A 20,651-nucleotide genomic window follows, 5' to 3' on the forward strand; every position below is an offset into this window, starting at 1 on the left:
CTTAAAAAATAATGGTGGAGAGATTTTTATTATTATTATTTTTTTAACTTTGTGATGAGCGCTATGAGACGACTCCTTGTAATTAGCGCTTTATAAATAAAGTTCAGTTGAATCCTTGGCCTTCCCCAAAAGGCGAGCAGCTGTTGCTATGGTTACCGAGGTCCTCCAAACACAGGCCGGTCTTTAGTGCAACAACTGCTTCTGTTGTGTCGTAAAATAAAATTAAAAAAAAAAGACAACAACATCGGTATTGGTTTAACTATTAGAAGTAAAGGTATACAGCAGCAGGTAAGATCTTTTTATAGACGTATTACAAGTGTGAGTGTGATTATGTGAGTCTTTATAGCGTTTTTTAGGTGATTTAGGTGACACATTTAGTCATTAAATGCAGCCTTGTAGAACAGCTCATTGTGACAGGTAGTCATGGTAACAGGCTAGGATCACAGGCGCCGAATCTAAACGACTGACTGCAACTGCAAGAAAGAAGGACTGTCAAAAACGACTAAAGCAGGTCTAGTAATATCCTTAAAACACCCAGTAAAGATTGACCAGCAGATGCCCTCAGTGAGCAATAACTGTGACCAAAGTCATTTTCTTGTAATATTGTAAACATTAATAAGAGGTGGTGAAAGTAGAAGTCTTCAGTACTCAAATAAAAGTATAGATACTCGAATAAAAAATAAAAATTAAAAGTACTGAAGTCGCTTTCTTGTGTAAATGTAAGAAAGTACACGGTACAAGTGTACTCAAGTAATAAAAAAAAAAAGTAAAAAGTGAAACACTTCCCTTCAATAATAAAACAGGGTTTTTAAACCAGCAAATTCCATTTCTTTCATTTGTTTAAGAACTTGTAGAAAACTGGAAGATGGAAACAAGTTAAAACTGTTACCTTTGAATACCTGGAGAATGTAACACATATGCTAAAATGTGTCCCCTCACGCTAAATGTGGCCCCTCCATGGAAGATGAGGCCCTACGCCATGGTTCTTAACCCTTTTTTTTTGGGTTGTGACCCCATTATGATATGACAAATGACTTGTTTGTTATAGTGTGTTGTTTTACAAATACAGAGTAGTCAGGATTAGTGCACCAAGTGACAAGATGCGCCACCTCAGACATTGTTATGCTGTATTTAAGTTTAACTAGATTAGAATATAGAATAGTTGTTTGATATTGTGTTTGATGTGTTCATTTGAAAAAGAATAATAATTAAATTATATATATATCAAATTTCAATCAGTAATTTAGTTTTTTACAAATTACTGTACATTCCAGGTGACCCCACAGGGGGTCATGAAAATTTTGCCCTAGCACATGTTCTATGTTTAGGGAGAGGCATCACTGGCTACAGATGGGGTCTACAATAGCCTTTATCAAGGTTTTATGATTGATGGTCAAAGACTAAATGAACACCCTATTTAATTGTGATAATGTGATATTCCAATTCTAATTTTTTTTTATGTGTTTTTGAAGAAACCGTGAACATGTACCAACCAGACCTAACTGTGGGTCGTCCCACTACCACGGCTGCGGAAAGACGAAGATCTGCAGAAGAAGCTCGTAAGACTCGTATCTTCAACACCCATCAGCGTGTGATGGGAGTGGATGTAAATGCTCTAAACCAGCAGGTCCAAGAGAGAAAACTTCAGGAGAGTGTGGAAAAACAACGCGACAATGCATTTGGTATAAATACACGTTTAATCATAATCATAATGTATAGGGTCAACCTCATTGCATAAGTAGAATCGAGTCTCAAAGAATCCAAGTTCTACTGCCTTTAAATACTAAACACTTTTACCACAAATTAAACTTCAGAATCTAAGAGTTGAAAACATTTGCATAAATATTCCTTCATCTTCAAATAATATTTGGTCTAGTTATATATTATATATTGTTATATACTACATATACATTATTACTCAAGCTGGGGTTCACTCTGTAGGGTGTCTGTGAGTTAGAGGCTATTCAGGTTAAATGTGAACAATTATTAAGATGTACCTTGTGTACGTTCTCTAAAGCAGGGGTTGTCCACCTTGGGGTCGGCACCCCATTTGGGGTCACAAGACACTGGGAGGGGGTTGCCAGATACCTTCAAAAAAACTAAGAATATTTTCAGAACAATTTAAGCCCTTTTTTGCTTATTTTAACCCTTTTTTTTGCACCAAACTTGCCATATATTAACCTATTTCATCACTTTTTCTTGCCATATTGTTACTCTTTTTAAGGCTTTTTCTGTACATTTTGTTTCCACTTTCAAGATATTTTCAGCACTGATGAACCTATTCCACCACTTTTCCCACCCCAGTGTCACACATGTTGACCCATTATTGTCACATATAACCTCTTTTCATCGTATTTCATGCTTATTTTTTCTAATTTAACAATGTTCACAATTTGTCATGCCCAATATTTTCTGCCACTTTTAGGCCAATATTGACACTTTGAACAGTTTTTTTTTTTTTTTCTAATCACTTTTTCTGTCGGTTTTTGGCCACTCTAATAGGCAACTTTTATTTAATTTTTGTGATTTTTAAAATCCCATTTCACTGTCTTTTCTACCATTTTATGGTCACTTTTAACCCATTTTATTTCTGATTAAAACAAGGATTTACGTCTTTAAGATTACTTTATACCAGTGGTTCTCAAATCTTTTTTCTCTTACTTTTGAATCCAATTAACCCCTTTGTCCGACTAGAACATTTTGCTCAGAATTCTGTGGGAAAAAAACAACTCTAGAGCATAATGATGGAATGAATGAGTGATAATACAATATTTAAAGAATCGCATTTTGTAAATAAGTAGAATGACACAGTATTTAGTGCCTGCTGAATAGATTTATTTCTGAAGTTTTCATCATTTCCGGTCATTTCCCGCATGAGACCAAGACTGATCTTGTATTTTCAGTTCATGTTCTAATCAAGATCATTTCAATCCACATTTTTGGTGACATTTTGTGTACTTTGTTGTTGTTCTTTTTATTATTCAGTATATATTTTATTCTTATTTTGTGTGTGTTTTTGTTGTTGTTTATGTGTGGTGTTGGTAATATTTAAATTATTTTGTGTGTGTGTTTGGTGTCGTTTAGTTGTTTCTTATGTTGTTTGGTTTTTTCTCTGTTATTGTTGTGTATTTTGTAATTATCTTTTTTCTTGTCTGTCGTCGTTTTGTGTGTTGCTGGTAGTAGTAAGTATTTTTCTTTCTCAGTGTGTGTGTTTTTGGTGTAATTTTTTAAAATTATTTTTATCATTCAGTATATTTGTCCTCCTATTTGGTGTTTTTTTTTGGTCGTTTTGTGAGTTGCTGGTAATATTTAGTATGATAATCATTTTTAACTAAAATATACATTATTAAACCTCATATTTTTATGCTTATTTGTTAGTTTTCCTCTCTCTGTTTTTCTCAAGTATCCCCTGTAGTGTCATCGTGTTCCCCGTTTGGGAACCACTGCATTATACCATGGCACAAATAATAATAAACTTCCTGGATATTATTCAGATAAATGAATCTAACTTCAAAAAGACAAAGGGGAAAAAAATCAAACACAAAACTTAGATAAAAGTCAATATACTAAGGTTATCATGTACATTGTTCAACGTTTTGTGAGGCTTAAAGTTACTTACTGGCTATTTTACAGATAATCTGAGGAATTACAACGATAAAGTGCTTCTGCTACAAGAAACGAATGAAAAAGAAAAGCAGGAAGCTATACACGCAGACCTGGTCCAGTTCTGGACCACTAATCAAAGAAAGAATGACTCCATCAATGCTCACCTCAACTCCAACCCTAAGGGGCCGTACAATCTCACCATACCAGAGAGTCAGTTGGGACCTTCCAGTATGCATCTCTTTCAGGTAGGCCTATTATCCACAGACAGGTGTTTTATAATGTAATGACCAACAGGAAACTATCCATTTAATTATCAAACAAACACTCTATCTGCTTCACAAGCCGTTTATTCATGTTTCTCATTTAGGGGGAGGGCATCGGTGATGAGCAAAAGAGGAGAGAACAAATGAAGGCGAATGAAAGAGATCTACATGCACAGATGGATGAGGATAAAAGAAGGCACATGGCAAACCAGCACAGAGGTGAAAAGGACACACATTGTAGTTATTGATGAACTTACTGTACATGCTCCTCTGTAATTCACACACATGCTTCATGCTTGTTGCACAAACAATCACACACTCCTACGCACAGCCCGTGCTGTGAGATGACACTGATGGATGCTCGTCCCTGGAAGCCATAAAGTGTGTCTCTGTAGTGCTGCTTTGTACAGTGTTTATTAAGGAGAAAAACACATTAGATTACCTTTAACTGTGTGTGTGTGTGTGTGTGTGTGTGTGTGTGTGTGTGTGTGTGTGTGTGTGTGTGTGTGTGTGTGTGTGTGTGTGTGTGTGTGTGTGTGTGTGTGTGTGTGCGTGTGTGTGTGTGTGCGTGTGTGTGTGTGTGTCAGATATGCTTATTAGTAAAGGGCTGGTGAAGCAAGACCTGCAGTGGGCTGAACAAGCTGCATTTGAGGAGGACCTGAGGAAAGAAGCTCATCTGACATTGGACAACTATAATCAAGCCTTGGTTCAGTATACACACACACACACACACACACACACACACACACACACACACACACACACACGCATGCACACACAGACACACATACAGATGTTAGAACATACAGTACTTCCTGCTGATACTTATGGGAATATTTATATTAGCATTTGTGGGAACAGGGATGGATGTTGTGCATTTGATGAAGTGAGGCAGCAACCAGGGTTGGGGTCAATTATAATTATAACAACATAATTGATAATTATTATACAATTATGGAGTAATTATAACTGTAATTGTAATTGTAAAAATCTGTTGATGTCATAATCGTAATTAAATTGTAAATGAGTTCAGATAATTGACTGGATATATTTCACTATGTACAATGCACACTTTATATTTGACTTTTCTATCTTTTCTACCTTAGTACAGTACATAGTACTGTACATATTTATATTTATCTTTATTACTTTTTAAAATATTATAATTATTGTTACTATATTTTTTATCTTTTTTTGTTCTTTTTCAAATTTGTTTTTGTTCTTTCTTTCTTTCTTTTTGCGGCATCCAGTGTGGTGAGCAAAACAGAAATGTTTCTTTATTGTGCACATGATAATAAACACTTTGAATCTTTCTTGCAAATGTTATTGCCATGAAAATTCTATAAACATTTTCATTATAATTTAACGCAAAACTAGGGAACCATATGTTACAGTTCTACACATATGTAGTTAACAATTATTAAAATATGTTTCATATCAAGCTTTCCCACATTTTACCATGAAAAAAAATTGAAATCGAGGGTTATACTGACACAAGTAAGGCTCAGATACCTACACCAAAATATTAAAACCTATATTTTTCATTGTTTAGGAAGCTTAACAAGGGAACTAATAGATAGGAAAGAAATTAGATGATAGATATTTGTTTTTAGTGTATTTTACAGCTGATTTATGACCTGTTATCATAAGAGATGCTAACACAAGAGGAAAGTTAACTTTTACTTTATTTTTATTTTTTTTAGGCTAAGTAATAGCAATTAATTGTAATTGAACTTTAGTAATTGAGAATGTAATTGTAATGTAGTTTCTGAGGATAAAAAATAATTGTAATTTAATTGTAATTGGGAAAAATGCTGGTCACTGTAATCGTAATTGAATTTCAATAGAAAACATAATTGTAAATGAAAATTGTAATCGACTCCAACCCTGGCAAAAACAAATTACAATAATTGTCTCTAAATATCACAGATAGTTACAATAATTAGCTTTGATGCATGCATTGGCATTTGGCACTTCCTGTTTAATAGCTGCCACTTACATAGCTCTTAATTCGTTCCAGTGCCACGGTGCACTTGGCTGAATCTCCCATTGGGAGGCATCATTGCAAATCTTTCCAGTCACAGTATTTGCCATGACAATTATGTGGTTTCTCTAATGCACCGTTCATTGGTTCCTCAGGAGAACATTTTACATTTGATTGTCTGAGTATAATTAGAGAGGAATGACCTGTTCACAGTTTCTTCTGTTCCCTATAGGCTGTAGATCAAACTGAGAAAGTAAAGGAGCGACAGAGGAGAGAGGTGCGGCAGAATTTTGCAGAACAGGTGCATATACTGACATCTGACATGATGACAGAGGTGGCACAGAGGGAGGGGCGAGGAGGGAGGCCAGACAGTTACAAGGGGATGAATGCTGAGGAGGTGAACAGGTTCAACATTGAGAAAGCGGAGCAGCTTCGTCAGAGACAGGTGAGCTATTCCACTTTCTCTAAACATGTGATTCCACCTGGTTTGACTAAAGTCACTCCAATCTCATTTATTTGGGCAAATATGAAAATAAATAGGTAGACAAGAACCCTAAAAGAAGTGGTTCCCAAAAGGTCTGGGAGATATGGTCCAAAACTCACATCTCTTAATTTTTTCTCAAAGACGAGATATGCAATATAAATCTCGATAATTTTAATTCAAATAAAGTCTTACGAGAATGACAATTCAGTGTTAAAATTGCTGATACAAAATGCCACACAGGCACATTTATTAACAATGTGCCACTTTACGCTTTTTCTCCTCTAAGGGACAGCACGTGTGAGTGAGTTCTGTTGTGTCGCTTGTTTAGGTGAAGGTCTGGGTTAGGACGCACAAAATCTATCCAACTGTGTTTTTCATGCTGTTCTGAGAAGTAGTGAAAGCAGCGACTCCTAAACCGATATTGAAATTTTCTATATCACGAAAATAGAAAACTTGCTATATCGCCCAGCTCTAGTTCGCAATCTTTTTTGGTTCGTGGCCCCATTTACACAGCACAAATTTCTGGCGACCCTAAAAATGCATTTTCTAGAATACATTTTTGATCCTGTTTGTTATACTATGCAACAAATACAGATTAGCTAGGATTTGTGTACAAAGCCACAAGATATGCCAGCTCAGATATTTATTATATATATATATATATATATATATATATATATATATATATTTTTTTAAATTCATTTATTTATTTATTTTATTTCATTATTATTTTCTTCTTTTTCTTTATACTGCATTTTGTTTTTACTAGATTTATATTTGACAACATGAAAGTATAGAATACAGTTGTTTAGGATTGTGTGTTGTTTTAATTTAAAAAAGAAAATTTATTTGAAAATGTTCAAAATATATTTTCAATCAGTAACTACTTTTATCAATTACTAAACATTTCAGACAACCCTATTATAAAAACAAGGCAACCCCACATGGGGTCACGACCCCAACGTTGAAAGAAAAACTGCCTTAAAGGAATGGGTTGGGGTTTATGACCCCCAACTATCAGCATTTTATGGGTGTCTTGTCCAAACCTAAAGGAAAGTCAAAAATAGGGCTCACACACACACACACACACACACACGCACACACACGCACGCACACACATATTCATAGTCAATTTAGAGAATGTTTTTAGACTTTTGGAGAGACTGAAGAAGAAAATCTTCCATGTTTGGGGAGGACAAACAAACTCCATAGAAAAATTCCAAAGGGCAAATTCACATTATTGCTAACCACCACCTTGTAACCCAGTTTGCTTGTTTCTTCTGGAAACCCCTTAATATTGTAATCTCAAGTTTAATTTAATAGCTTTTTCATTTTAAGCTGTGGCTGCAATAATAATCTAATCACAGGTCAATTATTTCCTTAGATTGTTGTCTTATTTATTGTTTGAGCAGTGATGGCAAAATAACTTGATGCAATAGGTGCAATAATGTTAGCACTTTGAATCAACTAATCAGGTGTGCAATGATTTTAGCACTAACAAACCAGGCTAAGGGTGAGGTGCAATGTTTTATTTAAGACAAAATATTAGCACGTTTGCACTTTGTCATCTGCCTTATGCACTAAGGTCACGTTATTTCTGGCCTGTCCTAAGATAAATGTAATTATATTTGAGTTTTTGTATTTTATTGTACTGTCCATGCTGTCTAATATTAGAGTTGTCGGTTTTGTTGTTGTTGTTGTTTTTTTTTAAATGTCCTTTCTGTTGTACACAGTACACAACATCAAACCTTCCAGGGACTACGGATGACCACGTTTACATGGGAGCTTTAATTCCTCTTTAATTCGGATTAAAAGTTAAATCCTCTTTAAACCGACCTTGTAAACACTGAATTCTGAATGCAAATGTAATTTCAAATTAGGTTTATTGAAATTTTAATTCAGAATTAAATAATTCCACTATTTTGTAAACGATTTTCTGCTTCAGTTAATTCTGGTCGTTCTGCGCATGCTCGGCTAGTCGCAATGAAGAATAAAAACATTTTTGCAGTTTATTTATGGAAAACTACTCCTTTTGAATGCTTTTTAGTGATCTGTTTAGTGTTTTGGCTATGACTTTGTTCTAAAAATTAAAACAAATAAGAACAGGGGCTTTAGGAGTGGTTTCTAAAACAAAATCTCACAAATCCTATACGTATACATGATGTGTAAATTCCTTACCCAGAGGCAGCAGGACGGTGAGAGGTTTCAGGATACACTTTGGGACCTCCACTTCATGAAGCTGTCCAGACAAGCAGAGGAGCAGGAGATGAGAGAGGCAGAGCTGAAGAGAGAGCAGAGGATTCAAATGGACCAGTACAACTCTCAGCTGGCCATGGAGCAACAGGCTCGGTAAATCAGCACCACTGCCAGAATGAACTAATTCACCTCATTGTGCTGATGCTTGTGTTTCTGCTGCAGTCAGGAGTTCCTGGAAAAGAAGCTGTACACGAACAAACCCACCGAAGACTTCTTCAGACAGTTCAACACCAGCTCCCGCTGATGACCTCACTACCTCACAAACAGTGGTTGAATAACATGTGCTCTTAAAACCTGATTAAAAGAAGATACAACCTTTATGTGGTGCAGATTGTTCCATGAATTTTATTTTTGATCATACATCCAGTAACAGTGAGTAAAGATGCGATTACACTTACATTGGCCACATGTGTGGCACAGGTCCACTAAGCTCCTCAAGCTCACCCCCCCCCCCCCCCGAAACATACAGACATCCTTATTGTGCGAACAGTGCACCCCACACACAACACATCCCCCCACCCCTTTGTCATGACACTCAGGACCCTCACTCAGCCATTATTGATCTATCTTTGACTTCTCCTTACAGATCAATCTTTCTCTTTTCTTTTCTTTTCTTTTGTTTTTATTTTTTATTTTTAACAATAAATAGAAAACAATTGGAAAAGTAAATGTTCTGTTTTGAAACATAAAAAGCAGTGAGTGAGGCAGTTTTGTTTGTGTGGTGTGTTTATGTGTGCATGTGTGTGTGAAAAAGAGAGAGAGAGAGAAAAACAGAGTTGGCTTGATATAACCCAGTTAACACCCTCTGCCTGGTCCACTTCCCTCCTCAATCACAGTTAAGCTCCCCAAAGCTAATATTTGTCACCAACACAAAAGCAGATGTAGAGCAAGAATATTGAAAAGTGTCAGTCATCCTAGCTGCTGCACGTAGGAAAATATATTTTGTAATGCATCATTTTGTCCTGAGTGTGTCTCTTTATCAACAACCCATCGTTCAGTGTTAATAACCTTGTTGGACTTTCTCATCTACTGCCTCAGGGACAGCTGGATGATGTTTCCCCATTAGAAACCTTTTCTGCTCTGCATCAGACAAACACTCCACTGCTGGATAATATGAAACTGCAGGATTCTTATTTAGTGAAGCATATAAAGGTAGCATTTTGTCTTTATTATTAAATCAAAAGAAATGTTTTAGCCCCCCCCCCCCCAAAAAAAACAATTATCAATAATAAACCTAACTAATAATAAATAACCTTTACTTTTCGATCTAAAAAGAAGAAAAGTGTTTGACAAGCAAATATTTGACACCCCAAAAAAAAAACACTTAAAAAGGTTTAAAATTAAGTTTATTTTGCTTGAACATATATATATATATATATATTTAAATTGTGTTTTTTAATTAAATAATAAAGACATGATTCTACCTTCAGAAAAACTTTTTCACTAAAAGACCCAAATTTACGTTTTTTTTGTTTATATCAACAGAACCCTTTTTTATCTCTTAGCTGAAACTTTTTTGTTTTTGTTTTAAAAAGTTTACACCCAAATGTCACCAAATTTTACATAAAATAAAAACAATCGCAAAGCTTTTTTTTTTTTTGAGCTTGTAGCAATGAAGGAAGAAAATTTACAAACTGAGGTTTTACACTTTCATGTCCCCCCCCCCCCCCCCCCCCCAGGTTTTCCTATCAAACATTGTTCTTCGTGGGTTTTATTTACATTTTGTAGAAAGAAAAATATTCATAACCTCCCTTTAGTATCTTATCCTCTGCCCTACTCAAATCAGTACAGCATACAGAAATGCACAAGCTGCCCCAACCCTGGACAGAATACATTCCCTGTGATTGATAAATGTCCCAAATGTTGAGTTAGATCATATTATACTGCAAACCATGATGTTTGTCTACAGCATTGGATTGCATTGATGATTTTTCGGAAGAAAAATAAACATGAAAATATTTTGTTAGTTTCCAAAACTCACGTAAACTCTGCCTCGCTACCTTGGAAACAGGAAAATGCAGGTCAGAAAATGAATGGATGGGCATAAACTCTGTCCTTGGTCAGGTTGTGTTGTATGAGATGGAGAAAATGTTAATCAGAGACAACAATGTTTTAATACAGTGTATAAAGAGACAAAGACGGATACAGAAAGCTACATGTATGTCTCGACAAAAGAGTAGCATTTCCAATGAAGACGTTACACTTGTGGTGGTGAGGCAGGAGTAATGACATCAATCTGGTGCTTTATGCAGACCAAGCAGGCACAGCAACTTAGAAGGAGCATGTACATTTCTATAATACTGTATTATGGCTAAATAGATAAATGTAGATGCAGCTATATACACCAGATGCTATTTAGCTTTTTCACAGCAGGTTCCCTTTAATGCATCCAATGTCATTTATGGTAAGAAACCTTACTTCACTGAATGTCGATGAAAACATTATGATGTTGGATTTGTATCATAACAAAAAGTCATCGATTCAATATATAAAATGTGGAAAACAATGTTGAAATGTCATAAATGAAAAAATGGCATGTACCTAAAGTGTGACTTTATTTTTATACCGATGCTCGAAGCAAAACAAAGCACTAGAAATTACAATCTTAAACATCAAATGGCATCAGACATAGAAAATCATGTGTGAAATGTCATCAGACATGATCCTAAGATTCACAACTTGTTACAGCACCGTGTGCTGACCTCTGTCGACTCCCTCCTCTTTGAATGCACTGCTCTGCATCGCTAACCCCTGATGTTTCTCAAAGTCCAACATTCTGTATACACGTGTCTGTAGTTATTCTTGTTAATAGAAAGAAGAAAAAAAGGCAAAAAGCGGGAAAGTGAATGTAGTCTTTTAAATAAGTAACAAACATCATAAAGTAGAGAGTCGGCATATTCACGTTAGTCAGACTTTTATCATATCGTCCACTTCTTTGGACACTCCTTTGGTCAGAATGATCCAGTCATTTATTCATTCAGTCAGTCAGTCAGTCAGTCAGTCAGTCAGTCAGTCAGTCAGTCAGTCAGTCAGTCAGTCAGGTGACTCTAATAGTCATCTGATGTTTCAAATGATTGTGTGAAACAGTCCAAACACAGATGAGCCAGTAGGTAAGGAACAAAAGCATACGGGCACATACGTGTTTACATATTTTGGTCTGGTGGTCCCTGCTGATCGTTTGAGGGTTAATCGAGGATGGTTACTGAGTTGGGCATGCCGTTAGAGGCTGAGGACACAGCTGTGGGGTGGAGCAGGGAGTGATCTGGTAGACCGTCACTGGGACGGCTGACCTGGCTAGCCAGAGACTCATCCATGTTGAGCTCTGTTGTCATGGCACTGCTGCCATTAAAGTCCAGGTTGTCTTGACTGCACAGCTTGCTCTCTTCACCCAGGGATGGCTGGCTAGCAGTACGCTTCTCCTCAAGGTCACTGCAAAAGCACAGAAGCCATTAAAAGGTAAAACCACTTTTCCAGTCATCACCAAAGGTCAACGATGCAACCATGGCCTGATGATTTAATAATGATTTTTAATCAAATTCACAGATTTGACGTGTATTGTAGATTAAATATAGAATCAAAACAGTCAGGAGTTGCAGCAAATTTCATAAGCAATAACAACATTTAAAAAAAAAAGAAAAAATCTTAAAAGGGGTAATAAAACATATGGGAGTTATTCAGAGCATACCTTTCTAGGGATCTGCAAAGCAGGAGCAGGCATAAAGGGACAATAAAAGGAACACAAGGGGTTAGGAAAACCAAGCAGCGCTGAGGAAATCTGGGTTGTGTTAGGAACATAAACAATCTACTGAAATCTCAAATCAAACATTCAGTGACAAACCTGTATTCTCCAAAGGTTTCATCCTTCATTGGTCGTGCCTCAGAGTCCATCGGACCCTCTTCTTTATCTTTCACTGAGTGGATAGAACGCCAGAATTCATTTAGAATCAATTTTCACTCTAAGCCTTTGTAACACATTGAGATCTGATTGATTATCTGATATGCAGTGTGCTTTTTGAAGACCCATAGCATGAAATGCTTTTTTTAAATCCATTATCATCACTACAACTGTTTGACACCTCTGTTCATGGCCGCTACACTTGCCTGAGTACTTTCCCCCTTTACTCCGCCTGATGAAGCAGAGAATGAGCAGAATCAGTAACAGCAGCACGATGGCACTCACAACCCCGATGAACCAGCCTTGAGTTGCAATGCTCTGTTGTACTTCTGTCACCTCTGCAGAGGGGGAAAAAAATGAGAAGGTAGGGAAAAATTTAATCCCAGAAACTGAGTGGAGAACTGAAGAAAAACAAGGAAACATGACAGAACAAGAAACCTGAAAAAAGGGTGTGAAATCAAGAACAAAGACGCAGCATTATGTATTCTTACAGGGTGGAATTTCACAGGGGAGCGACATAATACAGCTATACGCCAAACAGATTTACCTAATGGATCATTTCATACAGCCTACTAGGGCTTTGAAATCACTTCACAGGCAGAGGAGAAAAGTGAGAGACATTCTGCTGGATGAGCCTTTATATTTAGATCTGGGAATCCCAGAGGAAATCACAGACAAAAAGGAGGTTGAAAGAGGGCAGAGCGCTGGTAGTACCTGTCCCGTTTGTATCAATTTCAGTCTCCCAGAAGGAGTTGTTGTTGTGGATGAACCGGAGCCAGTAGTGGGTACCGGGGGTTAAGCCTTGCAACTGGTGAGAAGACTGAGAGGAGCTCACCTTCTCTGTCTTCTTTCCATCTGCAAATACAAAAGGTAATATTGCCTCAAACAAAGACTTTGATAAGACTATCATCATTTTTGAGGAATTATATTTTTATTTACCTTTTTTCTTGTAGTACTGGATTTGGAAGTCAATATTCCTGTGTCTCCTTTTGGCCACCCAGCTCACGTTAGCTGATTTCTCCCCCACAGTCACACTGATGTTCACTGGCGGGGCTGTAATAGATTCATATAAATCATTCTCTAATTCACTTTGGATCCTATGTGGTGCCATATGGAAGCCTGTGAAAAACAAAGAGCAATCAACAAGCCTCTTACCTCCATCAAGAGTGGTGGCCCCCTTCACCATGACGGGCTCTCCGTCCCCAGTTTCGGTACGTCCCCGAAGGTAGAAGCGGTAGTGGCTGTGACGATCCAGGTTCCTGAGTGTGAGCTGGGTGACTTTAGGGTCCACTATTTCCTCCACCTGCATGGGGCTGTCATCACTCTCTGTAACTGACCAGAGTCACAAAGCCCTCACTCATCAAACAAGGATTTAATGGATAACAACAGACTCAATGATGAGAACCAATTGGGTTATTTAGCTATTGCTATTTGTGTGTTATTGATTTGGCTGTAGATTAATTTATATTTTATATTGTTGCTCATATCATACGATAATCAGATTTGAAAAAAGTCACACAAAATAATGCTTACCCTGCTGGTACTGCAGTAAATATCCAACAAGGATGCCATTTGGCTCCACAGGAGGCCCCCAGTGGAGGGTCATCTCAGTCTCTGATTGGCTGTCCAATGACAGGGACATGGGAGGACCGGGAACTAAAGGGAACACAAAAGAAACAAATCCAATTCTCTTATCTCTTTGCTTGAATCTGTTTCCCCATGCAAAGCCTTCGATTATCTTTCCTTTTATTTATTTCTTCTCTTAAGCCCTCCTTCTCCCTTTAGATACCGTAAGATATTCTTTGTCGTAGCCTATTCTCCCCGACAATCCTACATTGCTCTTTCATTGTGTCATTAAACTCTCGCACTGGCTTTATTCATCTCCTTCCCCCATTTTAATGATGTCACCAAGCTGTCTTTATTGCTACATTCTCACCTCCCTCCTGAGTTTTGAAGGACAGCGTCTCAGAAGGTGGTCCTTCTCCTTTTTTGTTGTATACGGTGACAACAAGGACGTAGTGGGAAAACGGCTTGAGATCACCGATCACCTTCTTCTCCTCGTTGGGCCCAGTCTCTACCACCACAGTGCTGTCCAACTCCCTTATCCTCCGACCTTGGTGGTGCGTCCTTAAGCCTTTCCTTGTTAAGTATATCTAGGGATTTAACAACAATCAGAGAAATGACTGTGGGCTCAAAAGCTTCAGCAAATCTATCAAGTGCTACTTGATGAAGACAAAAATATTGCTTAATAGTGAGTTGTTTATATTGTGCAAAATAAGGAGAATATTCATAGTTTTGAGATACACTGGCTGTAGCTTTGCAAAGTGTTCTTGGCTCAGAGGTGGACTTACAATTCAACGAGGGGTCGCACTTGCCTTGGGCCCCCAACTAGTAGGGGCCCCCAAAAGCCCACTCCCTAATTTTGATTTTGATAATTTTGATACCTCACAGATGTTTGTTGTTTTTTGCAGTAAGACAATAATAATTAAAAATAAAACAATATTCAAAAACGCATTTTAAAATATAGTCTAGATTCACGCTCCCCCATATTCACGCACATTTGTTTATTTAATATACTTACAGTTCATATACAAGTCAACACATTGGATATATACTGTTAATTCAACATTGCTTGTCTTAAAGTTAGACATTAACTTTTCATTTTCATTACATATTTTCTTTTATTTCATCATGCTCACTAATGTAGTTCTCTCGCAATAACTAATGACTTTTTATACAGATTTGTTGCAGACTTTACATCCTTGAACACTTTTTTGGAAGGAGTGTATTTGTGGCGCTTGTGCTTGGGAGATTTTTCATGGTGACTAATGTAATTCCTTCCTCCCGTGGGAGACGCTAGAATCTCAGTTATAAATCTTACAGAACGTGCAACTGTGTCCCATCCTGCTCCTCTTTAGGAAGGTAAACTCTCCGTCCCATTTTCCAAGGTTTTTACAGAAGCTCTTTGTCTGTTTTTTTTTGCCGGAACATCTTCTTACATCCATCTATATCTCTTCTTAGTTGTTTCCAGGTTTGTTCTCGCTGTTGGCACTAATCTAATCTCACGAGAACTGCCGCTCAGGCTAATGCAGGTGGCAGTTCTTGCGAGGCCAGTGACAGCTTTCAGTTTAGAGAGGCAGAGGAATGTTTTTAATTTATTTATCTTTTAATTATTACTACATTATAATACGGGATATTTACGGGATAATACTAATATGGGAGGATGGCGGAAAAGTACGGGAGTTTTCCCGGCCAAAATGGAATACTTAACAGATATGGAGAGGGCCCCTACACAAAAGTTTGCCTTGGGCCCCCAAAACAATAAGACTGCCACTGGCTACAGATATACCCTCTTTGTTAAAGGAGAAAACCAACACAAGAGAAGCAGGAGGTGCACCTTGTATCCGAGCAGGTGACCTCTGACGGTGTCTTTGTCCACCGCTGCCCAGGTCACTTTGATTGTAGTGCTATCAATGAGTAACACACCGACATCTATTGGAGCCTCTATGGGAACTAACACCATTGATGGAGAAAGAGACAGTTAGGGAAGTGATCAAATAAAATCATGTTTAATCTTGTTGTTCCAAATAGTTTACCATCTTCTCCTGAGTAGCCAATCACAGGATCTGGCCTAGGCCCCGCCCCTTCTTCGTTTTCAGCTTGGACTTTGATTTCAAAGGCGGAGAAGTTGCCGATGTCACTGACAATGAATGGGGGTCCTGTTGTGTAGTTCATGTGCCAGTTAGGCCCACTGCCCACCACTCGCCTCCACAACACTTTGTATTTAAAATCAGGCCCGTTGAAGTGACGTTTGTCCATTTTCTGTAATAAAAGAGACAGCAGATTATAAAACACAAGCCCTATGGAGCTGCTTTAGATGAACTATGCATTACGATGAATAAAGTACCTGCCAGGTAATGACCAGTGTCCCTGGATCCACAGACTCACTCCTGACATCTTCTGGGTTATTGTCTGGAGCTGTGATTGACCAAACAGACAGATGGATTGAATAACATGCTACTTTAGGTAATATGAAGCCTAGTTGTTACAAAGCACTGGGTTTCACCTTCAGCAGGCGTGTTGTGGATTTCAGAAGCTTTGCTGGGTTCACTTTTGCCCAGATCATTGATAGCAATGACCCTGAAACGGTAGGAAATGTAGGGCCACAGTGAGAGGGTGACTCGCTCCTGGTTTCCTCCAACTCTCTTTAGCTCCTCCCAACCTCTCTCTTTGGAGCCTTGATCCTCAAACTCTACCACATACTCTGTAGAGACAAAGTAGAGATGAGTGAGATAAGAAAAAAAGTATTCAGATTCTTTCCTTTTTGTCTTATATTCATTATTTCCATTTCCAAGGAAATGAGATGAGTTTGCAAAGTTGAAGTAACAGTAAAGTATAAATTATTGTATTTGTTGTATTTTTATACAATCAATCAATCCAATGAAATATTCTTTAAAATATTACAAAATCGAAAAATGCATGGGTTAGGCATAAAATATTAAACTGGCCAAAAATGAATTGTAATAAAGTGAGTAATACAAATTTATACTTAGTCTGAAGTGCAGGTAAACTTATAATTCATATAAAAGCTATGTTAATATTAATGTCAAATTTTAGATAATAACCGAGAACAAATCAGGCTGTTCAGAAACGTGTGTGTTTTGTGTGTTTGTATTAAACCTAGAACAGGGCTGTTGTTGTCGTCTCCCGGAGTCCAGCTCAGAGTAAGCGAGCGATACTTGAAATTGCTGAACTGTAGAAGAGTTGGAGGATCGGGACGATCTTTAGGAAGAAGACAAGTTATCGCAGAGTTAAACTCTCTTTTTACCTCTGGGACAGCTATTGAAATCAATGCGAACTCAGACTCAGCTGCCTGTTGTACGCATATATGGTAGATAATCTTACCGTATAAAGTGAGGCTGCCACTGGCTTCAGCCATGTCCATCCTAGTAATGACCTGACAGGTGTAGACTCCCTCATCTTCTGGTGACGCGTTAGTTATCATGAACTTCTCTCCTTCAAACGTGTACCTGAGGCACAAGTGACCATATTTATCATATTTTACCCTCATTTCATCCTCGAAACATGCACTATGTACACGATGTACGGATTCGGTCAATATTTGAAGTTGGAAATTTAGTATTTGGCAATATTGGTAAAAAGCTAATATTAAACATCTGTTATGATATATTTTCTTTTTTTATTTAAATTTTCAATATTTTGCTTTTTTCTGACCACGAAAGTACAACTGAAATCTCACCCAGAATAAGTCAATATATGTATTGAATTTAAGCTGCATTTCAAAACGCTATCGCTTAGATTTTTACTGAAAACTGATAATATTTTTTTCCGGTTTCCAATAGTCGGTATGGCTCACTTTTCATCAGTGTGAGATTCAAACAGTTTTTGGTCGTTCTTTCTCCACTGCATGAGTGGAAAGCCAAGCCTGGGGTCAGTGAGAGCCTGACACGAGAAGGTTGCTGTGTTTCCAGGCTGCACCTTCACTGCCTCTGGGGGCGACAGGATCACTGTCCGGTCTGGAAGAGAGAACGAAGGGACACGACAAGCTGAGACAAGCTGCACCAGGTGCAAATAACATCAGATATGAAGGGAATTATTGCACAGTGTAGTGTATGTGTACGGGTGTGTGTGACTCACTGAACACTTCCAGCTCTGCACTGACTGAGAGGTTGGTGTTCTGCACAGAGCAGATGTAGGTGCCCTCATCTTCTCGGGATATGTTAAAAATCTCAAGCCCACCACTGGTGAGTGGGTTAATTCTGGAATCTGCCATTAGAGAAGAGATGCCACTTCTCTCCCTTAAAAACACACAAACAAAAGTTATGAAATATAATGCTGAAGAGTTACAGCATCATGCAGCCTGAGTAGCTGAGATAACTTGAATGCCTCTTTCATTTATCTCTAAACTGAACAAAAACTGATGTAATGCCAACCAGTTGGCAGTAGTCACAGCCCAGATGTAACAGCCTTCAGCTGTTAATTTATGCATCTGAAAGGCCCTACCTACGCACATTTGTGTTTTTTATCGATGTGAATATTATCCAACAAATCTGGAACACGAAAGCAAAAAAAATGGCTCACCAAATGACTTTAGGTTTGGGAGATCCAAAGGTCTCGCACTCGAGCAGAGCTTTCTGGCCCTCCGTGAATGTGTACGTGTTCCCATCCTCCGTGAGAATCTGAGGAGCCAGTTCTACAAAAACACATAGTAGATATTTGAAATAAAACACACAGAGGCAAATACAAGTTTAACAATCACCTACCAATTACGTAGACGTTGGTGTTGGTCAGGATGGTTCCATGTTTGTTAGTTCCTTTGCACTGGTAGATGGCAGTGTCTCCAAAATTGACATCCTCCAAGATCAGAGATCCACTTGTCAAAGTACGCCTCGGATCTTTGTCGATTTCTGTGGAGGAAAAGAAGCTGTCAGCACTTTCTGAGTCTTTGGATCAGTCTAAGTGTGTGTCCCCACTGACCTGAAATAGGGATCCCATTGATCATCCAGCTGATGGTAGGAGAGGGAATACCATCAGCCTGACATTCAAGTCGGACTGTCTCACCTGGAGCGTAGAGCTGACTGGTTGGCTCTTTGGTCCAGTAGGGTGTGGCTAGAAAGTAAACAGAAGCGTAAGAAAATACATACCTTGAAAGAAAATTAAGTCACTTTATCATATTTCTATGTTTTTGACTCCAGGGGAAAGTTAATCTAAATCAGTGTTTCTCAAATGGGGGTACGTGTACCCTCATTTGAGAAGGAGAATGGAAAATCAACAAATGAAAAGATGGGAAATAGGATTATCATGTTTATTTATAACTGGAAATGATAAAAACTATAGAAAAAAATCTATTCAGGAGGCACTAAATACTGTTTTATTCTACTTATTTACAAAATGAGATTTTTTAAAATGTGTGTTATCACTAATTTATTCCACCATTATGCTCTGGAGTGGTTTTTACAAAGTATTCTGAGCCAAATGTTATAGTTAGACAAAGGGGGTACTGGTACTCGGATTCAAAAATAAGAGAAAGGGGTACTTGAGCCAAAAAGTTTGAGAATCACTAATCTAAATAATAGCTGTTGGGCAATTTTAGTGAAAATTAGGCAATTCTGAGTAAAAGGCAAAATGAACTAGATTTAAATAGATTTAAAGTGCTTTACAACATCAGCTTATTCACACGCAAATGGGACATGCAAGGCACTAGTTGACCATTTGGAGTACTTGGACACATAGACAAGTATAGCTTTGGGACCAAACCACCACAACCTCTCGATCAGACGAGCCATGGTCACCCATGACTCAGTTAATAAAAGAATATAAGAAGTGTAGAAAGAAGAAAAAGAGGTGGTATTCTCATGTTGAGGGTTGAACTCAAAACTTCTGGCAAAAGAGACAATTCTTTGTTTCTATAGGAATTCTACAGCTGCAATGATTAGCCAATAAATCAATAAGTCAGACACATAATAAATCCACATTTATTTCAGGAATATTGTGTTTGAAATCGCATTCTAAAGTACTAAACACTACGCACTCAATGAGTATACTGTATACTGTCTACTATATATTGTAAGTATGATTAGAATGGATCGTTCCCACTGACGTATACTTCAAAGTTTCCCAAGATGCATTTCGAACTTATAATGACAAAAGCCTGAAGCACACTGAGGCTAAATATCTCTGTTGATTTGCCACCTTTGAAAGTTCTGAAAACTTTTTAAGCAAGAAAGTGACCAAGTACAATATCAACATGTGGTCATTTGATCCATAAAACTCACGGAAACACTTTTCATGCTGTTTGTTGTTTGTTGTTGAGATTTTCGGAGACCTGCCATTGTGCTACTGACTTCTGGTTAGCTTCAAAACAAGAGTTGAATTTTGTCTACAGACAGCAGCTTCTCACAAAAGCAAGAAATAAAACAACAATAAACACTATGGAACTCTGCTCCTATTTTAGTGTCCTGTGGCTTGTCTCTTTTCACTGTTTTATTTTATTATATCATTATTATTTTACTTTATAATTAATTGTTTTACTTAGTTTATTTTATTGTTTTGCCATTTGTATTTATTCTGTACAGCACTTTGTGCCAGCTGCGGCTGCCTTAAAGGGCTCTATAAATAAAGTTGAGTTGAGTTGAGTGTTGA

At 37.7% G+C, this 20,651-nt stretch overlaps 2 protein-coding genes across 7 annotated transcripts in view; one reads left to right on the forward strand and one right to left on the reverse strand.

Moving 5' to 3' along the window:
* The first annotated feature begins 166 nt into the window (after positions 1-166).
* Positions 167-8,913, forward strand: ribc1 (RIB43A domain with coiled-coils 1). 3 transcript variants are annotated; one of them, XM_028452050.1, is made up of 8 exons: positions 167-288; positions 1,473-1,682; positions 3,634-3,851; positions 3,974-4,088; positions 4,457-4,575; positions 6,086-6,298; positions 8,520-8,686; positions 8,756-8,913. In XM_028452050.1, exons 2-8 carry the CDS (start codon positions 1,484-1,486, stop codon positions 8,835-8,837), a joined length of 1,113 nt encoding a protein of 370 aa, XP_028307851.1. In that variant the 5' UTR covers positions 167-288; positions 1,473-1,483; the 3' UTR covers positions 8,838-8,913. The 3 variants fall into 3 exon arrangements, with proteins under 3 accessions (XP_028307851.1, XP_028307849.1, XP_028307850.1); XM_028452048.1 differs by lacking the exon at positions 167-288 and adding an exon at positions 400-511; XM_028452049.1 differs by lacking the exon at positions 167-288 and adding an exon at positions 433-564.
* A 1,775-nt stretch (positions 8,914-10,688) lies between these two features.
* Positions 10,689-20,651, reverse strand: part of l1cama (L1 cell adhesion molecule, paralog a) — a 47,750-nt gene continuing 37,787 nt past the window's right edge. For 2 of the 4 annotated variants that reach the window (XM_028452008.1, XM_028452012.1), the window contains 20 exons: positions 18,987-19,118; positions 18,773-18,916; positions 18,591-18,702; positions 18,147-18,307; positions 17,866-18,025; positions 17,394-17,518; positions 17,169-17,270; positions 16,555-16,752; positions 16,396-16,466; positions 16,085-16,310; positions 15,886-16,001; positions 14,425-14,641; positions 14,022-14,144; positions 13,644-13,820; positions 13,428-13,541; positions 13,203-13,343; positions 12,695-12,826; positions 12,432-12,504; positions 12,279-12,290; positions 10,689-12,022 (listed from right to left, as the gene is read on the reverse strand). In XM_028452008.1, coding sequence (XP_028307809.1) covers positions 11,779-12,022; positions 12,279-12,290; positions 12,432-12,504; positions 12,695-12,826; positions 13,203-13,343; positions 13,428-13,541; positions 13,644-13,820; positions 14,022-14,144; positions 14,425-14,641; positions 15,886-16,001; positions 16,085-16,310; positions 16,396-16,466; positions 16,555-16,752; positions 17,169-17,270; positions 17,394-17,518; positions 17,866-18,025; positions 18,147-18,307; positions 18,591-18,702; positions 18,773-18,916; positions 18,987-19,118 — 2,780 coding nt within the window. In that variant the 3' untranslated portion in view covers positions 10,689-11,778. The remainder of the gene's footprint in view (positions 12,023-12,278; positions 12,291-12,431; positions 12,505-12,694; positions 12,827-13,202; positions 13,344-13,427; positions 13,542-13,643; positions 13,821-14,021; positions 14,145-14,424; positions 14,642-15,885; positions 16,002-16,084; positions 16,311-16,395; positions 16,467-16,554; positions 16,753-17,168; positions 17,271-17,393; positions 17,519-17,865; positions 18,026-18,146; positions 18,308-18,590; positions 18,703-18,772; positions 18,917-18,986; positions 19,119-20,651) is intronic. The other 2 variants (XM_028452009.1, XM_028452011.1) reach the window with 2 other exon arrangements.

Source organism: Gouania willdenowi, chromosome 7 (genome assembly GCF_900634775.1).
Source record: "Gouania willdenowi chromosome 7, fGouWil2.1, whole genome shotgun sequence".
Classification (NCBI taxonomy): domain Eukaryota; kingdom Metazoa; phylum Chordata; class Actinopteri; order Blenniiformes; family Gobiesocidae; genus Gouania; species Gouania willdenowi.